Below are 17,648 nucleotides of genomic sequence, written 5' to 3' on the forward strand. Positions count from 1 at the left end.
AGCATAAGGGACTGACATTATTAAGTCAAACAGTGTAAACAACAGGCGGATGTAGTGATTCATCACTTACATCTGACACCCAGTGCCCATCACAAGGGCCCTCCTAATGCCCAGCACACATCTAGCCCATCCCCCGCCCACTTCCTTCAATCAACCCTCAGTTTGTTCTTTATCATCATGAGTCTTTTATGGTTTGCTTCTCTCTCTCTTTTTTCTCCCCTCCCCCTGCAATGTTCATCTGTTTTGTTTCTCAAATTCCACATATGAGTGAAATCATGGTATTTGTCTTTCTCTGACTTATTTAGCATAATACACTGTAGCTCCATCCACATTATGGCAAATGGCAAGATTTCATTCTTTTTGATGATTGAGTAATATTCCATTGGGTATAAATGTATGTCACACATCTTCTTTATCCATTCATCAGTTGATGGACACTTGGGCTCTCTCCATAGTTTGACTATTGTAGATAATGCTGGTATAGACATCGGGGAACATGTACCCTTCAAATATTAACTAACTAGAATTTAAGTAAAATTCTGAAAAAAAAATCTTAGCAAAATTAAAAAAAAAACACACTTCCAATTGGTTTCTAGTAAATCATCTTTATCACACTTATGTCTTTTCCCTGTTTTTTCCTTTTCCTTGGAATTTTTCTTAGGCATCGTTACCATATTCTAGAAAGTGTCGATCTGTCTTCATCTCTGTAACTTTATATTTTAGATCTCTTTCCTTTTAAAAGATTATTTTCATTCTTTATACACAAGCATAGTAATGCATAACAAATTTACAATAATAAATTTGCCTTTTAAAACAAACAGGATACCTGGGGGGCTCAGTGGTTGAGCATCTGCCTTCAGCTCAGGTCATGATCCTGGTGTCCTGGGATCGAGCCCCACATTGGGCTCCCTGCTCAGTGGGGAGCCTGCTTCTCCCTCTCACGCTTTCCCTGCTTATGCTTTCTTTTTGTCAAATAAGTAAATAAAAATCTTTAAAATAAACAAACAAACAAAAACCAGTGTGAACAACAAACCTAAGATCTGAGAAGCATATAAAGCCAGATGCACTGGGGGTTATTCTGTATGTTAATAAATTGAACACCAATAAAAAATAAATTTAAAAAAATTTATAAAACAAACAACAAAAAAATAAAGCCAGATGCAAGGTGTTAATCTAGATGTATTTTTTAGAGAGGAAAAGCCAAGGACGGACAGCCCTCTCTCGAGCTACAAGACTTTCTTGTCAATCCCAATACATCTATTTCTCTAGAGACCTGGACAACTGGATCAGTAGCATTAGTGGCATAGTATCATCACAGGAGCTGGCTGATGATTTAATTGGCACGGAGATCCTGCTAGAGCGACACCAGGTATGGCTACAAAATCCACAGCTACTAGTCACATGACCTCCCAAACTTCCCTCATTTTATGACATTGCTGAGATGCCACTGGTACTACCAATCTCTCCCTTTTTCCAACATAGGAGCGTCGTGCTGACATGGAGGCAGAGGGTCCCACCTTCCAGGCCTTAGAAGACTTTGGTGCAGAACTTATAAGGAGTGAGCACCGTGCCAGCCCTGAAATTGAAGAAAAACTTGAAGAGATCAGGGTAAAGAAAGGTGACTTGGAGAAAGCTTGGGAACAACGCAAGAGGATGCTGGATCAGTGTCTGGAGTTGCAGGTAAAGCAAAATTCACCCCATTGAGAAGGATTGGCCTTAGTCTGTTCCTTCTGTGCAAATTTGCAGTCACTACAGGTGCTCCTTTCACTGCGCTTGCCCTCCTGTGGGCACACGGGCATGTCTTGGCAATCTGCCATTGTGCTCTCATTATTGTGATGTTCTTTGCTCTTATCCCTGCGAGGAGAGCCAAACAAAGTGGGGATCAACTATTGGCATGAGATGAGGTGATTATAATGTATTTATTGATTGAGAGTTTGGCTGATTGGTTCTTTTTGAGAACCTGCTGTGTGCAGAGCCCTGGAAATACAAAGATTAGTAAAATAACACCCTTTTTCTTAAGTAGTGACATTAGACATGTAGACAGGCCATTCTAATACAGAGGGATTATTAATAAAACAAAATGTATGAAAGTTTTGAGGCTAAAGAAGAGGGAGTGATTAGTGCCAGGGAGGGAAAGGATGAACATCCTGAAGGTAGTGTTTATGAGAGTCCTAAAGAAATAACCAGCCAGCATCTGCCTTGTGCAACATACGGGAAATGCACCCTGGGAATGGAATATAGCTTATATAAAAACATAAAATGTGTCTTTAGGGAAGAGTAAAAGGTCCAGTATAGGTAAGATTCATGGTATGAATGTTTCTTTGAAGAACATAAGCAACCCTTACGGGACCCCTTATGTCAGTGCCATAGGAGAGGGATCAGTCATTTCCTCTGTCCCTTGGATTGGATATAACCTCTTCCTTCGTTCCTCATAGTTGTTCCACGGGAAATGTGATCAGGCTGAGGGCTGGATGCTGGCACGTGAGAACTCCCTGAGGTCAGAGGGAGAGAGTTCCTTAGACAGTCTGGAGGCCTTGTTGAAGAAACGGGATGACTTGGACAAGGCAATCACTGCGCAGGTAATAACTAATATAAGAATTCCAATAATGAATATTAATAATAATAACAGAAATTCTATATATGTATGTAGTTTTATGATTCACAAGTATCTTAATTTGCTTTTTACAGAGAGCTCTGAGCAGACAGGGCAGCTTGACACAGTGGCTTAGTCTTACCCAAGTTCACTCATGGCATCAGACCGCCTTACTGCAGCCCAGGTTTTTACAACCTAACAACCTTTTAGATTTGGAAGTGACTTTATATGCCGGTTATTCCAAAATCCCACCCAGTGCAGGAGTCACCCTCTGCCACGGTCATGGGAGGAGTCTGTTCTTTAGGGAGCTCAGTACCATAGGAGTCAGTACAACAGGAGTCCCTACCAGGAGTTCAGTACCCCAGGAACTCAGAACCATCTTATTGTCATTATTAATATTTCTCTTCCTGTTGAGTTAAAAGCCATTTTCATGGCATTTACCTTTTGGCCCTGGTTTTGTTCCCCCTTGTGAAGCCACAAGGGGTATCTCTGTTCTTTTCTCAGAGGGAGTCTGGGATTGCACTGAAAGCCTAATCCCCAGGGATCTGGATTTTTTTCTTTTCCTCTATCTAGGAAAATAAGATCACTGAGCTAGAACATGAGACAGAGCGGCTCGTAGCTGATGACCACTATGCCAAGGACGAGATTGCTGCTCGCTTCCAACGGGTGCTGGACAGGTCAGGCCTGAGCAAGTGTTTTTGTGAGCTAAGGAAGACATAGCAGAGCAATCTCTTTGCTAGCATGGAGGATAGGGGTCACACTCTGAGTTCTTTTCATTTCTAAATGCCTAAAACTATCTTGTGACTTGCGAACATTTCTGATCCAGGCTCAACAGAATGAAAGGCATGGAAAATAACTTAAAAATTACTGATTTAGCCACTATATATTTGAAAATAATGAGACTATGCAACAACTAGATCTATCAATATAATATGCACTATTATATGTAATATATGCATGTATATAAAATGTAATATTATAATATACAACTAAATAATATATAGCTATGTTATATATAGTATAAAAATTTATAAATAATGAGAGGAGAAAGGACAGGTTGGCAAACGGGAAGATTGCAGATATGGCATCAAAGCTTGGTGGGAGGGTCAAGGGCAGAGAGTGATCCAGCCTCCTCCCCCAGATGGAATGCTCTTAAAGAACTACTGGTTGCTGAGAGAACAAAACTCGGCAACTATACTGACCTCAAAAAGTTCTACCATGACCTTGAGGACCTGGAGGAATGGATCAGCGAGATGCTGCCCATAGCCTGCGATGAATCCTACAAAGATCCCACCAACATTCAGGCAAGTTCAAAATAGGAATTTTGGAAAACTCTGACAAACCCAGATTGTGGGGTGAAGGGTCAGCTCCCTACACAGAACGCTTCCTCACTGTTGAGACCACTGCCCTGCCCTCGGGAGCTTCCAAGTCTAATGTGAAGGGGCGGGTCTTTCAGAAGGCACCATTAGTTATAACAGAACATTGACTCTTTCTTAGAAACAGAGTTTATCTAACTTGCTTCCTTAGATTACAGGGTAATTTGGCTTCTGCTTTCCCTTCAGAGAAAATACCTGAAGCACCAGACCTTTGAAAATGAGGTCCAAGGCCGAGCCGAGGAGGTGAAGGAAGTCCTCGATTTGGGGAACTCTCTGATTGAGCGGGATGCATGTGAGGGCAATGAAGAAACCATGAAGGTAGGGATTCTGCTCAGGGTGGTTTGGGCTAAATGCACCTTCGGAGAAGCCTCTTCCTCCTTCAGCGTTTCCACGGGTGGGGATGCGGAGTGTGTTCTGTGGTTAACAGTCTTCCCTCTGACCGTCCACAAAGAAGGTGGGAAACCGCGATGCTCAGACCTTATCATTTACGTCAAACTCAGTATCTAGGATTCTGAGAAAGCTTTAGACCTAAATCCTAAGTGTCGTCTTGCTTGTTGGACATGTTCTATCCCTGCTGCCAAGACTTTGGGCATTTAGCATCTGTAAGCAGCCAGGGCCCTTTCCTCAAACTTTCTTCCAACACCTCCTGTTGTTTTCCCAGATTAAGCATAACTGGTTTAAAAAGTACAGCATTCAAGTGCTGGTGGATTTTGGCTAGTTATGAACTCCCAGCCCCCTACAGTGTCTTTTCAAGTTGTCATAGGACTCAGGATCCTAAAGACCATAGTGATCCCCGAGTTTCTTTGGGTTAGACTCAACTGGAAGAGCTGGAAGGACACTGGAACCACTTGCTTGAGAAAACAATTGACAAAGGACAGAAGCTCAATGAGGCAAGTCGCCAACAGAGGTTCAACACAGGCATCCAGGACTTCAAGTTCTGGCTCTCAGAGGTAATCATACCCAGAATGGTGGGGACATGGGAATTTAATAAATACTTGCCCGTTAAATGGCTTTATGCATGAACAATTTTCTTAACTTTATTGGGAAATGTTGGGGGACATGGTTGCTAATGTTCTCCTTAAAAACAGTTTTCATCTGGCATCTTCACTGCATATTCCTTTATTCCCAGGCAGAGACACTGCTGGCCATGAAAGATCAGGCCAGGGACTTGGCTTCAGCAGGAAACTTGCTCAAGAAACATCAGCTTTTGGAAACAGAAATGCTGGCCCGAGAGGTAAGCAGTGTTAGAATCTCATTGCTCTGGGCAGAATGGAAATGCTTCTGACCCTCTTCTCTCATCTTAGGAGGCCATTTGAGAACACTGTCTTGCCAAACCGGCTGTGTTCTCAGCCAGTGGTCATTATAACCAGGTCAAATCCATAGGCTGCTGAGCTGCTGCAACGGTCACTGCTTAGCAATTATCATGAAGCTGCAGATTCAAAGGAAGAGGATCCTAAAGCTATCTTGTCTACCTTTTAATGATGGATGCGCATAAATTCACTATCTACCAAAGCTCATATTTGATCTGGCCTTTGAAAGAAAATGGAAGTTTATTTTACATAATTATAGAGAGCAAAACTATCAGAGGGGGATGTCATGTGCAGTGAAGTTGAATTATGTATACACTCTGGAAATTCTGTGGAGAATTTCAGTTGCATTCCAATATCAAGCAGAAATGCATCTTGGGAGCAATGATAAACACATTGGCAGGTATTAATTTCATCCTGGAGAATTTTATATTACCAGTTTTATTTGGTGGCAGAGATATGCACAGAAAGGACAAGAAGTCAAAGTCTTTCTAAGTTCAGAGCTTTAGGACTTGATGACATTCCCCCCGACATCACTAGAAGGGCAGCGTGAGTGTGAAAACAGACAGAAGGGGCTGGGTGTGTCCTGGACGTGGCCAGCCTCGGGATGGTAGGATAGAGAAGCTTTTGTTGAAAGCTTCTACCAGCTAATCTGCATCAAATTCAGTACAATGAGGAAGACAGTCCTGGTTGGAGACACACACTTATTCACACTCATTTTCCAGTTGGGGACGGGAGGGAATACCAGAAGGCGAACGGACAGGTTGAGCATCACAGTCACATCCCTCATACTGCCCTCTGATCTGGCCCTTATCGGAGCCGAGTTAAAAGAGCATATCTATCAAATTGACTATCTTCAAAAATAACCTATTAAACCCAGTCTTTGAATCTGCACTAGTGGTTAAAGTCCAAAGTCTACTTTCTTTTTTAAGATTTTATTTATTTATTCATGAGAGACACAGAGAGAGAGAGAGGCAGAGACACAGGCAGAGGGAGAAGCAGGCTCCATGCAGGGAGCCCGACGTGGGACTCGATCCTGGGTCTCCAGGATCACGCCCTGGGCTGAAGGCAGGCGCTAAACCACTGAGCCACCCGGGCTTCCCTCAGGGTCTACCTCATACCTGTACCATTCTGTTCACTGAATACACCTGGGCTTTTTAGGATGCACTCAACGACCTGAATGAGTTGGCCACTGACCTGCTCTCCAGCGGGACTTTCAATGTTGACCAGATTGTGGAGGAAAGGGATAATGTCAACGAGCGTTTCCTGAACGTCCAGAACTTGGCAGCGGCACACCACGAGAAACTGAAGGAGGCCTATGACTTGTTCCAGTTCTTCCAGGACTTAGATGATGAGGAGTCGTGGATAGAGTATGTACCTCCAACGCAGGCTGCTTAAGTAACCGAAGAGCAGAGACCATCTGCCAAACGTGTTCCTTCCTGTTTGGTACTGAAGTGAAATATCTAATTGCTTCTTACAGCTGGTATTACTTCTTAACCATGTTTGCCTTAGCCTCAAGTTAACATTGGTTTTATTTTTTTTCTCAGATTACTTCATTGTATGCAGGCACAAGGAGACAGGCTTGGAGAAGTGGGGAACAATTCACATACACTCGGGGAACAAAATTAAGCCACGTGCACTTGTTCTAGATGGTTCATAGAATGTGTAATATCTGAATGAGACAGCTGGGCCTTCACAACTGACTCAACTGATGAGATCTTTGTCATTTTTTTTTTTTTATTTAGATTCTAGTTAGTTGACATACAGCGTAATATTGGTTTCGGGATAATACCGAGTGCTCGTCACAACAGGTGCCCTCTTTAACCCTCATCACCCACCTAGCCCATCCCACATCCACCTCCCTCCATAAACCCTCAGTTTGTTCTCTTATGGTTTGCTTCCTGCTTTTTCTATCTTTCTTTTCCTCTTCCATTATGATGACCTGTTTTGTTTCTTAAATTCTACACATGAATGAAATCATATGGTATTTGCCTTTTTCTATCTGACATGTTTTGCTTTGCTTAATACCATCTAGTTGCATCCACGTTATGCCTTGTGTATCCTGTGTATAGTAGGTATCACCGAACTGGACACAAGACAATATTACCCAGTACCTGCCATGGTTTCATTACTAATTCTACTTTTGTTGTAAAAAGTACTATTGGGAAAATCTTAGTAAATCAAATTCCCATTTAACCTGCCTCATCACATTCCTCTTCTACAAATCTGATGATTCTTGCTGGTAACCAATGAATTAGGGGGAAGCCTGATACATACATAGGGCAGCATGTAAGACACTGTAGGAACTTCTAGAAACAATGAGATAATATATTCCTGTCTGTAGTCTTTTACTGTCCTTTGTGGTGCTGTTCAAATATTTTACACTTGGAACTAATCCAACTGCCATGATACCTACAGTATCAGCTATCTATACCCATTCTACCCAAATTCGTTATTGATATTAATAGGCAAAAGTAATAAAGGCCATGAAGGTCATATATGTACATAGGGTCATTCATTTGTGAGCATACAGTTTTTACATTTTTTTTTTGAAAGAGAAACATTAGTGTGTCGTTTTGAGCAAAGAAGAAAAGATGAAGAGATAGACAGGCAAGGGAACGAACGGGAAGGCTGGGACAGCCATGGTATAGTGGGAATCCATATGTTATTTTCATTTATATTGTCAGAAGTTTTGCAGAAAGCCTTGGGTACTAATTATCTTTGTGGTTACTGACACCCAAGTGTTCCAGAATTTACCACCTCCCCACCCCCAGCCACACACCCACTCTTAGAACACTCTTGCTTTAGGATAGTCTCACGTGTCTAAACTATGTTTTCCATTTCCTTTCTTGGTCCCAGGGAAAAATTGTTAAAAGTGAGCTCCCAGGACTACGGGAGGGACCTTCAGGGGGTTCAGAACTTGCTGAAGAAGCACAAGCGCCTCGAGGGGGAGCTGGTGGCCCACGAACCCACCATCCAGGTAGGAGGAGTTGTATTTTAACAACATTCCCTGTACTATGGGAAGTGGGGTGATGGTACACAACGCGGAGGTGGCACGCAGGGTCCCAGGAGCTAGGCACAGAGCTCACAGGCATTCTTCCCTCCTCTCATGTTGCCCATGAGTAGAAGGACTCTGCACAGGGATCTGTGCTTTTCCTTGTAAAGGGCACTTTCAACACCCCAGTCACTGTGGCTGCTGACTAGGACGTGGGCTGGGATATCTGGAAGAGCTGTTCTTGAGCTGAGCCACAGGGGAAGAAGACCTCTCTGGGTCTGGCTCAGCAGCAGTGTCACCATGAATAATCCATGATCGTGGAGTGCAGCCTAGTGCAAGCACTGAAGTTGCACGAGGCGACCTTTAGCGTGGTGGGCCTCATTGCAGGCATCTTCATTCTCCCATGATTTTCAAGACACCCCCAAGTACCATGAAGTTTATAAATGACATGGAGTGTGGGAAGGGCTGGATACCTGGCCAGGGAGCTATGAGTCAATGAGGAGAGTTTGTGGGGCAATGTGCCATGGGGGTGTGTGTTCTTCAGAATGTGCTGGATGCGGCACAGAGGCTGCAAGACAAGGCTGCTGTGGGGCAAGAGGAGATCCAGGAGCGGCTGGCTCAATTTTTCCAACACTGGGAGAAGCTCAAAGAGTTGGCTACCACGCGGTGAGTTGGCAATAAGAGGCCCCGCTGTCTTCCTGGGTTGCTGGTGTTGGGCTTAGCATTGGCTGCTCCCCTCCACTCCCCATCTCTCTTTATCATCAAAGTCCCTGCTCAGATGGCAATCTTCCATGCAGCTTGCCCTACTTACCCCAGGAGGACACGGGGAGGTTGTCTCCTCTGCGGCCTGAACACACGTCTGCTCCCATGCTTACTTGGAATTGTCATTTATCATTGTTGGCCTCATATGCCAATCCTTCACACCAGGGCCTGCCCCTTGGGTCTCTTTTACTGTGTATGACCCCCCCCCCCCGCCCCAGGCTTAGTGCTGTGTGCAGCTCCTAGGAGTAAAAGAACAAAGAGGTATATTTTCTTCCTGATACCATACAGCCAATGAGAACCCTATAGCCATATATCCAAACAGAATAATTTCTGCCTATGATAGGTATGTCTTCCTGGGGAAAACAAGGAAACTTCTAGCATCACGTGGTGCCTTCATTGGATAAGAGGAGTGGTGGTGCTTAGAGTAGAGATACTACTTCACTGATGCTCTTCTCCAGCTCTGATGTTTGGGCCCCCATGTTTGGACAAGGCTCCCCTCCCTCAGCAAAGATTCCCAGAGAGCAGATGATGCCACAAAACTGATGTCCGGGGCCAGGGCCTCCACTGGTTCACAGGACCCCAGATTCGATAGTTCTGTGGCCCAGTGCAGCGGTGGCTGTGCTGCTCTCTGTGCTCCCCTGAGTACTGGTTTCTTCTCGTCCTCCCTGGGCTCACCACCCTGTTACAGAGGGCGTCAGCTAGAGGAATCCTTAGAGTACCTGGAATTCATGCAGAATGCCGAAGAGGAGGAGGCTTGGATCAGTGAAAAGGAAGCTATGGTCGCCGGAGGGGCTTCTGGAGACACACTGGCCACTACTCAGGTGAGCGACAAGTCGAATGACTAATATCTTCCCTTTGATTTGAATCTTTTCTTAAGTAGTCGACGTTTTCCTCTACGAAAAGAATCTTTCCCCTGGTGGGAGAAAAAGATGATGCAAATATGGATACTTCTGTCAGTTTTAAATATGAAAAATCAAGACCCAAAGATACAATCCTGGAATATATCAGGTGTGAAGGCAGGACTCAAAGCTCAATCCCATGATTTGGGATCTGTCTGGGATTTTTGTCATCATAGTGACAGACCTTCCCTCACAGGGTGAGGTTTCCTAAAAATTCCCTCAGATACTAACGTTACACTGACTTGGAAAGATTCTTATGCCTGGGCATTGGTTGCAGTTTCTAGAAAATATAATTTTATTTTTTTTATTTTTTATTTTTAGAAAACATAATTTTAGAAGGGCTACCTGGCAGGTAGACTACGTTCACAATTTAGAGACATATTTGTAAATATGGTATAGAATTTCCCAATAAAGAAATGAATCTGTGTGGCCTTGAGTTAATATGGAGTTCTAGAGCTTTTGAGTGATCTTAAGAAAATAATGTTCTTGGGACCTTGAGATCTGTACCTAATAGCCTTAAAACTTAGGGATTTACCAAGAATTCTCTGTGGAGTTTAATTTGCTCTTATGTGATGACATAAGGAAAGCCTCACACTGGCAAGAGAAAGCTTAAAACCTGCATAGCATAAAATTCGCACCGCCAACCCCTTTCCTTTGAAAAGTCATTTGGGACATGTGCACACATGCCACACATTTAAGTAGTTTAAGTTTTCATATCAAACACTCCCAAAGGCTTCTCTTTTATAAATGAAATCTTTTGTCTTGAGAATTGTGGATACACATGCGGTTGTAAGAATATAGAATTCTTAGGGAGGATTATAGAATATAGAATAGATCTATAATCTATAGATTATAGAATATAGAATTCTATAGAATATAGAATTATAGGGAGGCCCCAGGTACCATCTACCCAGGTTCGTTCAGAGGTGACACCTGCCAGGACACTGGCCCCTATGCGGTCAGGATGCAGGACATCACTGTCACCCTCTTCCCTCCTGTCTCCACCCCCTTCCTTATTCCCGGGTAACCACCAATCCTTTGTCAATAATTTTTGACATTTCAAGCATATTGTAAAAATGAACTCATAGAGTATGTCACTTTTGGGGATCAGCTTCTCATTCAGCGTAGTTGTCCGGCGATTCATTCAGGTTGTGTGCAACAATAGTCCACTCATGCTGGGTAGTATTTCATGGTATGGATGTACCCATTTAATCACTTGGATGTTGAAGGCTATCTGGATTTGTCTCCCCATTCTAGCTGTTATGAGTAAAGTTGCATTCAGTATTCATGCAGAAGCTTCCATGTAAACCTGAGTCTTCATTTCTCAGAAATAAATGTCCAGGAGTCCAATTGCTGGGACATAGGATAACTGCATATTTTGTTTTCTAAAATAAATTAATAAATACATAAAAATGTAAAAGCACAAAGCTGTTTCTAGAGTGGTTGTACCATTCTACACACTCACCAGCTGGGTATGAGTGATCCCAACTTTCTCCCCTTCCTTGCCAGGATCTAGTGCCGTCATCGTCTTTATTTTAGGCCATCTGATACGAGTGCAGGATATCTCATTGTGGTTTCAATCTGTATTTCCCTGATGGCTAATTTTTTATGTGATTTTTTGCTGCTTATCTCTTTTCTCCATTGAAATGTCTCTTTGCCTCTTTTGCCCATTTTCTGATTGGAATGTTTGTTTGCTTTAACTGTTGACCTTCTGTGCTTTGCGTCAAATTTTAAAACTTTTTGCCTAGCCCTAGATCATGAAGATCTTCTCTTATGTCTTCTTCCAAAAGTTTAGAGAGTTACATTTTAATTTTAAGTCCACAATCTGTTTAGAGCTCACTGTTGTCTTAGATGAGAGCCAGGGCATGGCTCATCTTTTTACAGGTGTGAATGTGCCACTTTCATACCTGCCCACACTACTACATCTGATGTGTGATTTTTGTAGACAACATACAGTTGGGTCAGATTTTTAAGCCCATTCTGCTAATCTTGATCTTTCAATAGGTGTAGTTAAGCCATCACATTCAAAGGGTCATCTTAATGAGTTTTTGCACTAACATAAAAATTCTAGGAAAAGATTTAATGAGTTTTATTGCTAATACTCCTCACTATTACCTTAAGATATTTATCCACATAGCCCTTCTATGTCATCTTTCATGAAGAAAAAATTGACCTTCTGAGTTTTTGGTTTCCTGGGCCCATAAAGATTGGCTAATATAAGAAAAGAGAGTTGTTTACCTATTGTTGAATTTCAATTTCCTTCCCATGATCTCATCGTCTCCCTTCGTTTAACATGTAAGAAGAAGAGAAGATGTTTCTGATCAACTTCTTGCAGTTATGAGATGCATTATAAATATATTTAAACCATGTTTTAATCTTTTGGCCTTATCAACTTTTTTTTTCCTTATCAACTTTTAACACAACATTAAGGAGGCTAGTTAAGAATGTATTTTAAAGAGAAACATCTGGATTTTACTTAGAGGAAACTTGTGTTTGATGTGTGGTACCTGAGCTTCTGAGGTGTCCAAAGAGAAGCATAGAAAAGAGATTGGAAACAGAAGGTGACAGTGTTGAAAAGACTTTATTTCATGCATTATGAGTATGTGAAAAGATGGCTGAGTCAGTCTATTTTATATAGTGGATCATGTTCCAGTCTCCATGTACAGTTTCTGCATCAGGATAAAATATAACAGGGCACCTGAGTGGCTCAGTGGTTGAGCTTCTGCCTTTGGCTCAGGTCATGGGATCGACTTCCTGCATGGAGCCTGCTTCTCCCTCTGCCTGTGTCTTTGCCTCTCTCTGTGTGTCTCTCATGAATAAATAAACAAAATCTTTAAAAAATGATGAAATGTGACACAGTCATACCAGATCATGTAGCTCACCTTGTATTTAAAGAAACAACCATCTTATTTTAATGCCCAAGAAACCATGTATGGAAACCAAGTATCAGAAATTCTTTTATTTTCAAAATGTGGTGGTTAAAAGTCTGGTAGTCACACAAAACCTCTTTCTTCCTTTGGCCTGGTTAGTATGTGATGTAGAAGGAAAAGTGGATGGGGTGCCTTTGTGACAAGGTGAGGCAAAGGCAGCAGAGAAAGCCCAGGCTTTCTTGAGGATGGGGGGTGACGGGCAGAGCTGGCTGGCTGGATAACACTCAGGAGAATACAGAGAAGGAGGAGACACAAAACTCCCGGACTTCGTCCTGACTCCATTCTCCATCCTTCCAGCAGCAGGTAGACACAGAGAAAGTTGAGAGTGAGATTCAAGACAGCTCAATGTTCTCTTCAGCTGCCTTTGGGTCAGTTCTTTTGGTTTGTTTGTTTGTTTTGTTCTTAATATTTTATTTATTTGAGAGAAAGCAAGAGAGAGAGAAAGAACATGAGCAGGAGGGCAGGGACAGAGGGAGAAGCAGACTCCCTGCTGAGCAGGGAACAGGACTCCAGAACTCTGGGAGGCAGACACTTAACCGACTGAGCCACCCAGGTGCCCCTAACTCAATTCTCAGTGTAAGATAATACTTATTATCTTTCCATTGGGCATAATGTTTGATGGAATTATATAAATTTCGAAATAGAGGAATCCTTATATATTACCTTGACCAAACACTCTCATTCCGAAGTCCAAAAACGCCTAAGTTCACAGAGCTGTACTCCTTTGCCTCCTTCTTTTCTGGTAAGATTGCCCTTTTTGGCGAGTAAAGAGCCTTGGGAGAAGCATTGAGTGGCATTATGCAGGAGGTGGACACGCCTCTACTCCAGCAGCGTAGCTGAATCATCTCTGTGGGTAGTAGTGTCAATGGGAGTCAGAATGCGGATGGGATAGATTGTCCAGGCTTGGATGTGTTGATTCTCACTGACTCATTCATACAGAGCTTGCTAAAGAAGCATGAAGCGTTGGAAAATGACTTTGCTGTCCATGAGACCCGAGTGCAAGGTATATGTGCTCAAGGAGAAGACATCTTGAATGAGGTGAGCAACTCGGGGATTCCAGGCCAAGCTCATTTTCCAAAAGGGATTGGTCCAAATACAGAATCATGAGCAGTGCTAAATCACGCTGAATTTTAATAATTTCTGCCTAAGCTGCCTTGCTTTTGCTCTGAGCAAGTAATTACCTATTCAGTCGCTGCTTTTTGTAAATTATTTTTTTCAAGTTCTTGTAGGGATACCTCTCAGATGTCCTTCAATCCTTTCTTGACCCTCCTACTCATTGTATGCAGGACATGGCATTTATAAAGGTCTTATGACATGCTTTGGTTGTAGAGTGTTGAAAAAATGTGAAGAAGTTTCTTCATATGCATGTAGGGAGAGGACCAGATTGAAACTTCTTTGTGACTTGAGAATCATTTTTTTATTTAAATGCTTGTTTTTACAAACCCTCACTGGTCTAAGTGCTATACCAAGAACCTTGGACAGAGGGGACTCCAACTAAAAAGGCCACAATAATGTGGACAAACACAAGTAGATCTCCCAAATGCTAGAGTGGAAATAACCATCCTGGGCATGGAGGAAAAATATGGTAAGTGCACTAGACCCAGAGGACAGTAGCTATGTATTTGGAATGAGAGACATGGCACCTTTTTATCATGCTAAAGAATTCCAGCTTCTAGCCCTAGACATCCACCCACGTATCTGTCCTTCCTCTCCCCTCCACCTTGATGTCGCAGGAGAAAAGTCAGCAGAAGGAGAAGATTTCTGCCAAGATAGAGTCTCTGAAAGAAAAGATCCCTTCTCTGTCCAGGGCAATAGGTGCTTGGAAGTTGCAACTGGAAGATGATTACGCCTTTCAGCAGTTTAACTGGAAGGCTGACGTGGTGGAGGCCTGGATAGGTATGACGTGTGAGGAACAGGGTCCTTGGATGTCAGAAATGCTGGTAAATTCCATGGATAGAAAGGCTCTGGGCTTTTCTCACTTCCCATGGGAAGAGAGATACTCCGTCCTCACCCACTCCTACCTTTTCTGGACACAATTACACTCTCATGTGCACACCTGCCCCAGAAAGCTTGCTGATGGGTGACTGAGGACCAGAATTCCAGAAAACACATTTTTGAGGAATTGGTGATTTCATGAGCCATGCAAAACATTCTAAAATACAGTGTGTTTGATCACTCACAATTTATGTCTAATCTGCACTTTCCCTTTGGTTTTCAAAACACGCAGCGGTTCCCTTGGCCCTAGCTCTGTTCCCGTCACTGCTATGCTGCAAAGTCCAGAGAAACCATCCATCCATCCCCGCTGCTCCCATATCCCAATCAATGATCCATTCCCAGAGTCAGGACACTCTCGTAGGACTTAGAGTAAATATTTCTTTTCTCCTCAGCAAGGCCAACTCAAGAGCAACTACCTTCCCCTCTAATCAATCCCCTTTGCTCTCTAGCTGAGAAGGAAGCAAGCCTGAAGACCAACGGCAATAGTACAGACCTCGCCGCCTCCCTCACCCTCCTGGCAAAGCAGGTGAGAATAGGGCAGCTCCTGGCCCACATTCATGGAAGCTGAACACTAGGATTATCCCATTCCCCGATTCTGTGGTTATTATCTGTAGGCTCTGATGTATCACTTTCATTTTTTAAAAATTTTTCTTTATTATATCTTTATATTATATTCCATTAATATCTTTTTATATCTTTATCATTTTTTTTTACTCTCTCTGGGGTTAACTTATCTTTTTAAAACATTTCTTGAGGTGGTTCTTTAGATCGCCAAATATTTGGCCATTCTGCTTTTCTAGCATCTTCATGTAAGGATATAAATTTCCCTCTAAGCAGAGCTTTACCTGCACCTCATAATTTCATATGTGACTTCTGCTATTATCACTCAGTTAAAATGTTTCTGTTATTTCTAATTTCTGGTTTAACCCACTGGTTATTCCATAGTGTATTTTGCTAAATTTCTAAATGTTTGGGAATTTTCTTATTATCTTTTTTGGCATTTATAGCTAGTTTAATTCCACTTTGTTTTAAAAACACATTCTATATTATTCTAGAAGCTTGATTTACATCCACCAAATGGGCCGTTTTGGTAAATAGTCTATGTACAGTTGAAAAGGATGTGTATTTTACAGTGGTTTATATTACCTGCCAGATATTGGTTGTTAATCATGTTATTTAAATACTTTGTTATTTTTATATATTTTGAAGCTAGGTTTAAAGTTGTGTTGACATTTACAATTATAAATTACCTTGATGAATTGATACTTTTAATCATGAAATTTTTTTTCTAATAATAATCCTTGGTTTAAAGTTTTCTTTTTCATGTACTAGAGAACTAGGCTTTTTGTTTTGTTTTGTGTTTGAAGTGTATATCTATTTCCATCCTTTGGTTGTTGTTTTTTTTCTTTTTTTACATTTATGTCTTTATATTTTATTTCTTTGTTGCTGATTTGATACACTTATATGCTGCAAAATGATTACCATTGTAGCACTAGCTGACACCTCCATTCCATCACGTAATCACTACTTCTTTTTTGTGGTGAGAACATTTCAAATCTATTCTCTTAACAAGTTTCAAGTATATAATACTTACTGTTCTATTAGCTGTATATTAGATTCTCAGAACTAGCCATTCTTTTAGTCGGAAGTTTCTATCCTTTGACCAATATCTCATTTCCCCCACCCTCCAGCCCTTGGCAACCACCCGTCTCCTCTGTTTCTCTAAGTTTGGCTCTTCTAGATTCCACTTGCGAGTGATATCAAATAGCATTTGTCTTTCTCTGTCTGACTTACTTCATTTAATGTAGGCTCTCAAATTTCATGCAAATTGTCACAAATGGCAGGATTTCCTCCCATCTCATGGTTGAATAATGTTCCATTTTACACACACACATACACACGCACATCACATTTTTGTCATCTGGCCATTTGTTGATAGACACTCAGGTTGTTTCCATGTCTAGGCTAATGTGAATGATGTTGCAGTGAACATGGACGTGTGGAGTGTCTTTATATTTTAGATGTGTCTCCTAAAATCTCACAGAGTTGAGTGTTGTTTAGTTATCAAATTTGATCATTTTACTGGAATAGTGAGTCCATTTACATTTAAAGTAGCGTAACTCATGAATTTTGATTGAGTTATAATTTAACACTTCCATCCCTCATCCAACCCCTACTGTTTGGCCAGGGACTGAAATAATTCAAGGCATAATTTTTTTTTTGACTTGCCTTTTTCAATTAGCTCTTACTACTGGGGCCTTTTATGGGTCCAACTGAATCCCTTTCACTGAGGCTAGTCCTCTTTGTGTCCTCAACTCAGCACTGTAAGACTATTGAGGAGGCTGCTTAGCATATTTGACTCCTCATTACTGTTTTTCTGCTTGGCTTCTGGGACTCCTGTCCTTTATAGTTTAGGGAGCTGTAGATGCCATGAAGGAAAACAGGCAGAAGGTTGAACCAGCTTTTCTGCGGTGCTTATTCCATAGCTGCTCAAGTCCTGGCTGCCTGGTTCCCCAGAAACCGTCTCTTTAGTTTCATGAGATCATCAAGAGCTCTGAGCAGCTGCCTTTCCCTCAGTTGCTTGGTCTGTGTGGTCCACACGTCCTAGGGAAGTAATATCCAGAAAATATTACTCTGAATTTACTACTACTTCATCTCTCTAGAGTTTTGATTCCTTGAGGTATAGTTTCCCGAGTTGCATTCTGATCTCTTTCAAACAGCTGATGTTTTGTACCTTTATCCAGCAATTAAAGTTGTTCTCATAGGAAGAACTGGTTAAATACAAGCCACC

The 17,648-nt window shown here is 41.9% G+C and overlaps 1 protein-coding gene across 1 annotated transcript in view; it reads left to right on the forward strand.

Annotated features, from left to right (window-relative positions):
- Positions 1-17,648, forward strand: part of SPTA1 (spectrin alpha, erythrocytic 1) — a 67,205-nt gene that overhangs the window by 38,971 nt on the left and 10,586 nt on the right. The window contains exons 28-42 of the mRNA XM_038586401.1: positions 1,270-1,369; positions 1,483-1,680; positions 2,436-2,579; positions 3,167-3,270; positions 3,735-3,897; positions 4,156-4,287; positions 4,782-4,919; positions 5,099-5,203; positions 6,438-6,646; positions 8,136-8,256; positions 8,816-8,937; positions 9,722-9,854; positions 13,802-13,900; positions 14,596-14,758; positions 15,307-15,383. Of these exons, the coding sequence (XP_038442329.1) occupies positions 1,270-1,369; positions 1,483-1,680; positions 2,436-2,579; positions 3,167-3,270; positions 3,735-3,897; positions 4,156-4,287; positions 4,782-4,919; positions 5,099-5,203; positions 6,438-6,646; positions 8,136-8,256; positions 8,816-8,937; positions 9,722-9,854; positions 13,802-13,900; positions 14,596-14,758; positions 15,307-15,383 (2,008 nt within the window). The remainder of the gene's footprint in view (positions 1-1,269; positions 1,370-1,482; positions 1,681-2,435; positions 2,580-3,166; positions 3,271-3,734; positions 3,898-4,155; positions 4,288-4,781; positions 4,920-5,098; positions 5,204-6,437; positions 6,647-8,135; positions 8,257-8,815; positions 8,938-9,721; positions 9,855-13,801; positions 13,901-14,595; positions 14,759-15,306; positions 15,384-17,648) is intronic.

Source organism: Canis lupus, chromosome 38 (assembly GCF_011100685.1).
Source record: "Canis lupus familiaris isolate Mischka breed German Shepherd chromosome 38, alternate assembly UU_Cfam_GSD_1.0, whole genome shotgun sequence".
In the NCBI taxonomy this organism is placed as follows: Eukaryota; Metazoa; Chordata; class Mammalia; order Carnivora; family Canidae; genus Canis; species Canis lupus.